The 11,171-nt window shown below is 51.5% G+C and overlaps 1 protein-coding gene across 1 annotated transcript in view; it reads right to left on the minus strand.

Moving 5' to 3' along the window:
* Positions 1–263: 263 nt before the first annotated feature.
* AK8 (adenylate kinase 8) overlaps positions 264–11,171 on the minus strand; it is a 174,143-nt gene continuing 163,235 nt past the window's right edge. The window contains exons 12-13 of the mRNA XM_004713319.2: positions 2,180–2,260; positions 264–740 (exon numbers count right to left, since the gene is read on the minus strand). Coding sequence (XP_004713376.1) covers positions 503–740; positions 2,180–2,260 — 319 coding nt within the window. The 3' untranslated portion in view covers positions 264–502. The remainder of the gene's footprint in view (positions 741–2,179; positions 2,261–11,171) is intronic.

The raw sequence follows: 11,171 nt of genomic DNA on the forward strand, positions 1-11,171 counted from the left end.
CTTTCAAAGCTGCTTGCTGTGCACCAGGCTCTGCTAGGCGCTTTATCTGGGTACCCCCAGTTAACCACAGCCGCCCTGTAAGGGGGTACTCCTCATATCACTGAGGCTTCAGGTGCCTTCTCCGAGGACACACGGTGTTGGTGCAGGAGCCAGGACTCATCCCTGGTGTGACTCCAGTCTTGGCCTGTGGCCCTCTACTTCACGGCCTCCTGTGTCCTGAGATGCCCATTTCTCAGCCCTGTCACCTTTGGGACACACCAGGCAACACTAGACACTCTTTATTGGCTTGTGGGGTTTTCCAGGAAGTGGGATGTAGGGGGACCTTTGCATCCTCTTCTGTCCACAGGGGAACATGTAAGTGCTTCCTAGAGAGGGTTGTTACCGAGGCGAGGGGGAGTAATTGGAAGAGGTGACGGGCCCTCCGGAGGTCACTCCTGGCCCTCTGGGGTCTGGGTGACAGGTGAGCTTTGCTTCCCTATGGATGCTGCTTGCTTAGTGCCTCTCAGGGGCCTTTGTTGGGCAGGGGGTTGATGATCCCACTCTCTATGTATTCAAAGACCGTGTATGGGTCCTGGTCCCCATTGATGGTGATGGCCCATGGGTAGTACTCCTCTAGCTCCACCGAGTTCCGGTAGAACAGGTCCAGTTTAAGCCTGACCTGCTCCTCGCTATCCTTGGGGTTCTGCAGGAGACGGGTCTGGATCTCTATGGTTGGGGGTGGCTTGTACAAGAGGTGGTACCTGTTGAGAGAGAGGAGGGGGAATGAGTAACCTCCATCCCAGTCCAGAGGGCGGGGAAGAAAGGGCCCTCTGTAGGGTGGCTGGCCTCGGGGGTACCATGCTCATCCCTCCTCCTCATCCAAGCCAACAGTTACTGTGTACTTGTGAGCACCCTCTGAGCCGGGCCCTGGGGCCACAGAGAGACTCAAGACCTGGTCTCTGCCCCAGTGAGGAGGACATGGTGGGTGCTGGCAGTAGGGGGCGCTATAGTCCATACGATCCCTCCTTTCTCCCTCTCCTGCCTTGCTCTCTGGCTTCCAAAGAATTGTCAGGAAGCACCTGCACACAGACTTTGGACCCGTTGTCAGGAGGCCAGTCCCTGCAGAAGGACATCACGCCGGGTAAGGTGGAGGGTCAGTGACAAAGAGGAAAGGCCTTGATGAGATGGATTGCCCCAGGGGCTGCAACAAGGGGCTCGGGCACAGGAGCAACTGTGAGGCTGGCACGGGACCGGGCAGTGCGTCCTTCTGTTGTGCCGGGTCAGAGCCGGCTTGATGGACACTGACAACAATCTAGGTTGGCAGTGAGTTTGGTGTGGGGGACAGTCTGGTGTTCTGCCCTTTGCTGAGAAGCCATGGGAACCAAGCGAAACGCTGATTCTGTTCTTAGGGACATTATCGCGAAAGGCAGGAGGGGGAGGGTCCCATAGGAGTCCTAACAACAACAACTGTGAGAGGAGATGGCGGAACACTGCAGACGGTCCCTGTGGGGAGGGGGCTGGGGGCAGGGCCACGTGAAGGACATGGATGTGCTAAAGACTGCCCCTGGCACAAAGGGTGACAGGTTGGGGCTATGTTTGCAAGAAGTCCTGGTAATGTCCTTCCTGCCTCAGCCCACTCCACTGCTGAGACCCTATGACATGTGGCTCTGGTTCCCAGGAGGGATGGCAGTCTGCCACCTGGCAATGGTGGGCACTTGCAGGTTTATTCTGGCCCTGAATGCAGTGATTAAACGTGGTTAGGCTGCAGTAAAACTCAGGATCTACCTTCTGCAACTATGACAAGGTTCAAAGGTGCACTGGCTCCCATGGGGATGTGTGGGTACAGGCAGCCACGTCCAGGAGGTACCTTGGCAAGGGTACAGCGTACAGGTGGCTCTGAGCAATGCCTCCTGTTCCCATGCCAGGGTCAGTGCTGTCGACCTGGGGAGGTTGCGTGAACATTTCACCGGGTATCGCTGTAGAGCCTTAAACATTTGCTTCCTGGTTTCTATTCTAAGCAAAGAGGGTTAACACTTTTCCCAGAGGAGAGTTTGATTATCCCATCCCCTTTGCAGAATCTTCTGTCAGTAGTCACTATTGTTAGCCCTGACACTGACCGGCCAGCCAGAGGCAGGGCTCTGAGGTGAGCCTAGCCCCATGGCCCTTACATGGACAACCACAACAACCCAACGGCACAAACCTTTCTCCTGTGACTGGGTCTGTTCTTCTCAAGGTCAGCCGCTCAAGGACAGAATCCAAGGGGACATTCAGGAAAAACACCCTATGGGTGAAGGACACGCACTGTGATTAGAGAACCCCAGTCTCATCACCCTGAGATCTTCACCCCCCACACGTGGGGGGGGGGACTCCCAGTACCAAACCTTCGGAGTCGGCCAGGGAGACACTCTGGGGTGGGGTGGGGGGGGCTCTCCATGCCCTGGCTGCTCTTCACCGGCCTGGGTCCCTAACAGCTCACCTAGGGTAGGGTCTTCCGGAAGGGATGAGGGACAGGTGAGCGAGACAACGGTGTGCTCTCGGGAGGCCACCCAGACTTGGGTTCGAATCTCACCTCTGTCACAGACTTGCTTCCCGAGATAACTTTTCTCAGGCTCGGTTTCCTCAACTGGAAAATGAGGACAATAGTACTACGATGGGTCAAAAAATATTGCTACTTTGGGTTCTAGTTCATACATGCACAGGTTCATTGCCAACAAGACATGTTTAAGCATGTCTCCGTGACCAGGGGACCAGCCGCAAACAAGCTCCTCAGTGGCACACTTGTCTCGGGCTCATAGAGGTGCCTTCTGGAAAGAGGGCACTTGGGGACTGTGGCAGTTACAGAATCTCCTGTCAACTTGCTAAGGGGTGGAGTCTGTCAATCAGGTCATAGCCAATGAGGCCTCTGTGTGGGCATGGCTCTCTCTTGAGGATTCTGGGAACTCCTGTCTTCCTCCCTGGAGGTGAGACGCACACTCTCCCTGGGAGACATTCCTGTTGACAAGCCACATGCAGCTATGCTGATGAAGCCAGAGCCCCGGAGCGCTGAGATGCTTCCACTGCCACTGGATCCACAAGACTTTCCACCCACTGACCTGTGATCGTCCTGCACTCGGCATCATTGCATGTGCTGTGTGAGTCTGAAGAGGAATTTATAGACTGGTATTGGACATATGGGCTAATATCGGACTTATGGACTTGATCTGGACTGGGCTGGGATGCTTTCTCAATACACGATTGCTATAAAGCTCTCAATACACAATTTACTTAAAGCTCTTTCTATGAATTTGTTTCTCTAGTCTACCTGGACTAGCACAGGGGCCATGGGAAAGACGATTTTGAGGTCAGGGCTAGTATAAAATATTTAACAAAATAAATATTTCACAGGCACCTTCCCAAACTGTTGAAGCATTGCAGTAAGTTTACGAGAATGCTGCGTGGTCTAAAACAATGGTGTTTAGATGAATTAAGGGTTTTAAGGAAAGTCGGAAAGACCTCAAAGGTGAGCTAAGACAGGGAAGATCATCAACCGCGATGGATGAAGACACTGGTTGAAGTCCAGAAGCTGGTGGAAGAAGACCACAAAATGACCGTAGAAGCAACGGCTGCTGACATAACTATCGCACGTGCTTCTGCAGCGTCCGTCTTCAGTGGGTATCTTGCTCTGGTGGCTTCCAAGAACGTGGCACAGAGATCAGCTAGCTCAAAGAGCTGATCTTACCAGTCGGTGAAGTAAGACTAAAGCCAATGAGGATGATCGTATGGAACGAATCGTGACTGGGATAAGTATTGGATGTATCAATACGATCCAGAGAGCAACGTCCAATCAAAACAGTGGCTCCCAGATGGACCTGCGGGGCCATTTCCCTTCAAGGCAGAGATCAGCTCCGAAAGTGATGGTGACTTCTCTTGGGGATTTCGAAGGGGTTCGTTCCCCTGATAGACTTAAGACACTGGATGACCGCAGGGGCTTGTTGGGGAAAAGTTTTAAGAAGATTTAAAACATGCATTGGTGAGGAAAAGGCCAGAAAGTAGCACCACGGACTGTCTTTTACCACCCCCACCCCCCATGCCCATTCTTCCAGGGGAGAAAGGCTGCCCTATGAGCTTCTCGCTGGGAAGCCCTCCTCCATCCTCCCCACGGCCCTGATCTTGACCCTGCAGACTGCGGCGTGTTCCCCCAACTCAAAGATCATTTAAAGGGCACCTGAGTTGAGTCTTTGGAGGATACCCACCCTGCCATGTTGCCAGGGTATAAATTGAAGCATGAAGGATTCTTTGGGAAAGGACGAGGGAAATAGAAGGTATCCACCTCGCTGGTGCATATGCTACAAAACAATCACATCATTGTGATATGTTTATTTAATCAAAATCTCTATGACTTTTTGACTTGCCCTCATAGCTAGACAGTATTAAGAATTTAATGAGGTAAAGCATGTGACAAGCTTAACGTGGCATTTGCACATACTCCTGGCTCACAGGTAGGTATGACTGGTATCTGATCATGCTTATCACTGGACAGCCTTTCTCGGAGCTCAGTTTTGGCTGCCCCATTCCCTCCTAGGGAGGGAGGCTCAGCCGTCTATTTTCGGCTTTCTCACTTTCTCCGTCGCAAAGGAGCCACTGGTCGCAAAAGAGCAAGACACTCAACGTCAGCAGTCCCACCTCATCCAACTCAAAGGACCAACTTCCCTTGAAAACTTGGAAATTCAGACCGGAAGTGCCTAGGAATATAATTTCTTGCCCCTTGTTTAAAGGGCTTAATTCCCCCTTCTCTTTTGGCAATGAACCATTTCTTCATGTAAAACCTTAGCAGAATGTTTCTCAATGGGGATCAATTTACCCCCCAGAAAGACAGATTAAAAAAAAACACTGCCATCCAGTCGGTGCCAACTCATAGCAACCCTATAGGATAGGGTAGAACTTCCCCTGTGAGTGTCCAAGACTATAATTCTTTATGGGGGCAGAAAGCCCCATGTTTCTCCTGTGGAGAAGCTGGTGATTTTGAACTGTTTACCTTGTGGTTAGCAGCCCAACACGTAACCACTACACCATCAGGACTATTAGCTGCCAGAAGACATTTGTAAATGTCTGGTGATATCTGGGGGCAGACTCCGGGACATTCTGCTTGGTAAAGTAGAAGGTCAACTAAAAAAGAGAAAAACCGTCAAGATGAATTGCTAAAGCGCTTCAGTGATGGGCTCCACCATAACACCGGTGACGATGGCCCAGGCAGCATGTAATTCCGTTGGGTCAGTATGAGTTGGAGCCAATTCAATGGTACCTAACTAGAACTGGCATCCCCTGGGGCCAGGCCAGGGATACTGCATCCTACCACGCACGCGGCAGCTCCCAGCCCAGAAAGCCAACAGTGCGGACGTGGAGACGCCGGCACTGGATAAAACGTGCACAAAAGGATAGACAGAAGGCGAGACTTCTGCCACTGGGTGAGGTTGGGGGGACAGAGAGGCATACCAGGGTACAGCTGGCCCCTGGCTGCAGATGGAATTCATGACCCTATCTTCCAGCATCGAACCATTTAAAACAATCGAACCAACGGGCCCAACTTCTGGAATAGTCTATTGCTGTCTTGCTGCTTGTTCGTTCCTCTTTCACACATTCACACGTTTACTGAGTGACGGACGGTTGTGTGCTGGGCCCACAGCATAAGCTCTCGTGTTTACCGATCCCTTGGCTGGAGCTCACACGCTATGTTTAATAAAGTCATCATTGTGGATTGATGTGTGCAGTTACTCTTGGGGACAGCATCCATGACAACAATGGCAATAACAACGGTGACAGCAAACCCTGCCTGAGCAACCGAGGACTCTTCCTCATGTCTCTTTCAAGTAAGCGGAGCCAGGCGGGAAATACCTCTAGGAACCCGTAAGGAAAGCGAACATAACTGGGTTTCTCCCCTTCACACATGGAATGGAAACCTTTTAGGAGGCTGTTCGGCCTCCTTCAAGTCAGTGAAGAAGAGAAGCCTCTCATTATTAGCGACTGCTTCTTGGAATTCACTAACCTGGTAGAACTAACCTGGTGGGACATGGATCCCCAAGGACCCTGGACCTTCCCTCAGGTCCAGGAGCCACCAGCTGTAGCCAGAGCAATACCAGGTCCCACACCAGTGATCACAGCCAGTGCTCGGGAAACACTTGTAAAGGGATGAGGAATGGTTAAGTAGGTTGTGTGTTCTGTTTCACGTCTACTGCCTGGCTTTTGCCCGTCCCAGCCTCAAGTCCAGCTAGCTGGCAGAGCTGAGGATGAGCCTACGACACCAAGGCCAACAGGGATCTGAGACATATGACTCTTGAGAACCACCAGCTACATAAGAATTCCCTGGGAGCCTTTCAACGTGTAAGATGGCCACGCCCTTACCCAGCAGTGTTGAATCAACAAGCACTGGGGGAGCCCAGTGTCCCCTTTGGGTTTTGACTCAACTTCCGTGCAGAACACTGGGCCAGACATTCTGAACAATGGGCCCTGAAGGTCAGTCCTGTGAAGCTATGAGAATTCGATTCAAACTCTTGCCTCCAAAAAACCAAGTTCACTGCCATTGAGTCTATGCCGACGCACAGTGACACAGAAGACAGGGTTGGACTGCCCCTGTGGGTTTCCAAGATGGTAGCTCTTTCCAGGAGTAGAAGCTGGTGATTTTGAACTGTTGACTTGGTAGATCAAACCCCAACTTGTACACACTACACCACCAGGGCTGACTTGGGAATGCGCGATTTCTGGGCTGGATGTGTCTGTATTTCTCCCTGGACTCTCAAAGATCGGCCGGCCAGTTCTTAACAATGGGTTTGAATGCCTACCCTGAGCCACAGCCTCGTGTGCTGGTGAGCGACCAGGGGCCCCAGGCTGTGACTCAGTGGTAGTATGGAAGCTCTTCCAGACCCTGCACTGTCTTCTCGCTCACTGCTCCCCTTGGCTGGTAGAAAACCAAACCAGACGCACCACAGCCCGTTCCAGCTCACGGTGACGGCCGAGCAGAGCAGCTCCTGAGGCTCGCCAGCAATGTACAGCTTCCTGGCTCCACCTTTCTCCCACAAAGCCCGCTGGCCAGTCAGCAGCCTGGCACTCCACTCTCCACACCACTAGGGCTTGTGGATTTTTGAAGTTCCCTCTGACGAATCATCCTTACCCCCTCTCATCTCTGTGACTTGGTTGAGGCCAAGCGCTGGCTGCATGGCTGGGCAGGAGGGAGGGCCAGATGTGGCCAATCTGAGCCCCGGCTCCTCCAGGGCCTGGGCCTCGCTGAACTTCTGGTTCAGGCTGCAAAGCCTAGCCAATGAGACACTGCCCAGGAACCTTGCCTCTGCTGGAACTGCTAAGCCAATGGAATGGAAAGCTGAGGCTCCCTTGGCCCGCCTGAGAGAGCGGAGCCACGGCCAGCAACACAGAAGCCCTGGATCAAGCAGTGCCTGAAGCCAACATGCCCCTCAATGTTTCACTGATGAGAACATCTCTTGCTAAAGCCAATTTGAGCTGGATTTTACCCAAAGGATGTCTAATGCCACTTGCTTCCAGACCTGTGGGCCCCGAAGACCACCAGTCCCTGAACCGGATGCTCTGACTCCCTCGAGGACAGCTTTCCACTCCTTTCCTCTGCGCTCTTGGTTGAGGCTTGTGGCTGCCAAGTTGCCAGGAAGGCCCGCACTGGTGCCCGACAAAGCCCCAACTCTGCCCTCCGTAGGATGTGCCGCCGCCTGGGGGGCCGGGAGCCAGGGAAGCCCTTCTTCCCTGCACATGTTCTCTGTCATGGCTCCTATTCACAACGCGCTGCCAAGTAGCAGCCACCAAACAGAACATGGGAGACTGGGGAGCATCTAAAGGCCGGAGTGCCCATGTCGTAACGAGCTTTTATCCCTTAGACTCTGAACGTGCCGGGTGCCCCCACCCTCATTCTTTGTGAGGCCCACCAGCAGCACCCAAACTCGGCCGTGACTGCCACTGGGGGTGACGGTACTTCTCCGGATGCCAGCGCCTGCAGAAAGGAAACCAGTGTGGTGATCGCTGGTAATTGATGCCGCTTCCTACACAAACAAGCCCCAGCTGAAAGATGTGTAACCTAGCATGTCCACACGGCTGGCCATCACTCGTCAGAGGCTGCCACCATCAGAAGCGCGAGGACACTGAATTGGTACTTGAAAGGCTCTGCTTGGAAGCCTGGCAGGGCGGAGCCCCATTTCCACACCTTCTGATGGCTGATCCAGGCCCCTGGCACCTGGACTGCCGACAAGGTGGTGTGGGGAGTTGGGCCTCTCCACTGAGGCACACCGCCCCTGCATGCCCCTGGCTGTCGGTTCTTTGCGTGTGTGTGTGTGTGTGTGTGTGTGTGTACTTGCTCACCAGTGGGGGGTGGCAGTGGGGGCGGGCTTTGGGATGAGAGAATTTGCCACGGAAGAGGAGCCCAGGTGGCACAGTGGGCACTGTGCTCAGCTGCTCACAGCAAGGTCAGTTTGCCTAGGCAATGCTCCCTCAACGGAACCATAGGGCACCAGTTCTCAAACTGTGGGTCGCGACCCCTTTGAGGGTCGAATGACGCTTTCACAGGGGTCGCCCGATTCATAACAGGAGCAAAATGGCAGTGATGAAGTAGCAACAAAAATCATTTTATGGTCCAGGGGGTCACCACCACATAAGGAACTGTATGAAAGGGTGGCAGCATTCGGAAGTTTGAGACCCGCTGCCCCAGGGGCTGTTTCCTGTTGTCCCTGGAGGGCACTCTGAGTTGAAGCAGACTCCAGTCACCTGACAATTACAGGTGCCATCGAGGAGGAGGTGGGAAGTCCCTTCGATGGCCTCTACCCCTGGCTATTTAAAGTTAGGGTCCCTGGGGCCAGCAGGGGCGGACCTTGAGCCCCTGCAGCCCACACAGCCAGAAGCTCTGCTTGGAGAGCCAGGCAAGCCTTCTTCCTCGAAGGCCCTGGAGCTTCACAGAGCAAGATGCCCTGGAAACTGAGGGCCGGAATTCTCCCCAGCCCCATAGCTAGATGCGGGCCTTGTAAGATAGCATCTACAAAATGTGGCATTAGACCTGACCAGAGGCAGGGGGCTGTCCTGGTTGGTCTTTGTTAGCTGTCCAATGCTCACTCATCAGAGCCCCCAGGATTCCTTCTGAGAACACAGCCCACGCCACTGGCCTCCAGGCATTTCTGACTCAGAGTGGCCCTATGTCGCGAGGCTGTGAACCTTATGGGAGCAGACAGCTTCACATGGATACAAAGAAGTGGGTATCCAAAAGATATGAACCATATTGTGCATAAACTACACCACCAGTACGACACAAACTCTTGCAGAAAATAAAAGAGGAAGGACCACTTCCCAACTTATTTTATGAGGTGGTTTCTCCCCGACACCCCAAATCAGACCAAAACACTACAGGGACACTGTAGACCATTATGAGCACAGATGTAAAAACCTGCAATAAAATATTAGCAAAATGAGTCCAGCAATCCGTAAGAGAATAATACTTTAAAACCTAGGGGGCGGGGGGTTGTCCTGGAAATGCAAGATTGGTTCACTATTGAAAAACCGATTCATGTAATCCATCATATTAATAGTCTAAAGAAGCAAAACCATAAGCATATCAGTTGGTGTGGGAAAGTTCTCACTTTATTATTCCTCATAGAATCTATGAACAAACTAGAAGGAGAAGCGAGTGTCATCAACTTGATAAAGGGCATGTGCAAAAAAGGTAAAGCTAACGTCCCACAGGGCAGTAAAGGGTTAAGGTTAGGAAGGAGAGGAAGATGGTTACTGTCACCGCTTCTGGTCACTGTCAACCTGGGAAACAGGATAAGGAGTGACAGGTATACAGACTGAAAAGGAAGAAATAAAACGATGTGCACATGATACGATAATCTGAATCGGGGCTCCTCAAACTATGGCCCGCGGGCCACATGTGGCCCGCCGAGGACATTTATCTGGACTGCCGGGTGTTTTTAACCCATTTGTTTTTTTACTTCAAAATAAGATATGTGCAGTGTGCATAGGAATTTGTTCATGGTTTTTTTTAAAACTATAGTCCGGCCCTCCAACAGTCTGAGGGACAGTGAACTGGCCCCCTGTTTTAAAAGTTTGAGGACCCCTGGTCTAAATAGAAAGTCCCCAAACTCTTCAAGAGAGTTACTACAAATAGTGAGTTTAGCAAAGTCTAGAACACAGAATTACAGAGCGAAAAGGTAACCCACTACCATTTTCTAGTTGTTTAAGTATTAACAAATATTTGAAAACCAAAGTTAAAATGCATAAAAGTATTAACAGCCTTTTAAGAGTCCAAAGTCTTAAATAAGTAAGAAGGTAAGTAAAGAAAGTATTGCTGAAAGCCAGAGACCTTTACCCCACAACTGCGAAGCTATTGCTTCTCGGCATTCCCTCCGTGTAGGTCTATCCACTTCTGAAGGGTGTTTCCATCCTAGCCTCTCCCCAAAGAACGCTGCACTCGTGGATCTGCAACACGGCACTCTTGAGGGACGCAAGTCATGTTCCTTTGAAGTGTTCTTTGAACTTGGGAAGCAAAACCAAGTCTGAAATGGCAAGATCAGGGCTGACGAGGGGCTGGGGTACGGTCTCCTAAAGAAATTCTTGTAGGGACAACCTTTGCAGCCCTTGAAGAATGAGCCAGGGGATTATTGTGATGGGAAAAATTCCTCGGCATAACTTTCCTGACCTATTTCTCATCATTGCAGCTTTTATTTTCTTAGCACTTCTATACTATACTATATTACTATAAATTATACAACACTTCTATACGACAAACCTTCATCAAATCCACAATAAAAATGTGAAAACAACAACAGAATGTCTTCCTAATGAACTCCTGTGGTCATCTAATAAGATGACCTCTTTGGAGCCCTAACAAACAGACGTCACCATCACCTTCTGCACCCAGCTCTCTGCCTGGAAGGGCACTGGCCCACCAGCGCGCACAGAAGCCACTGTCTTGACTGGGCTTTGAAGGTACTCTAACCAGACGAAGACAAAAGCATTACTGATCAAACTTTTCTGCTGCCATCCCCTGATTTCTGAGACACCCTTTAACTCTGTCTGGAATAAATCCATACATGTCTGAACTGGAACCCCCCTCGCAATACTTTTTTATGAACCCTCATTGAGTTAGCTTATTGTGCCAACCTGGCTGATAAACACATGTGGGACTAATTGAAGGGCGGAGGGATAAATGGCTC

Source organism: Echinops telfairi, unplaced genomic scaffold (genome assembly GCF_000313985.2).
Source record: "Echinops telfairi isolate 266 unplaced genomic scaffold, ASM31398v2 ScPeMD7_22;HRSCAF=79, whole genome shotgun sequence".
NCBI lineage: Eukaryota > Metazoa > Chordata > Mammalia > Afrosoricida > Tenrecidae > Echinops > Echinops telfairi.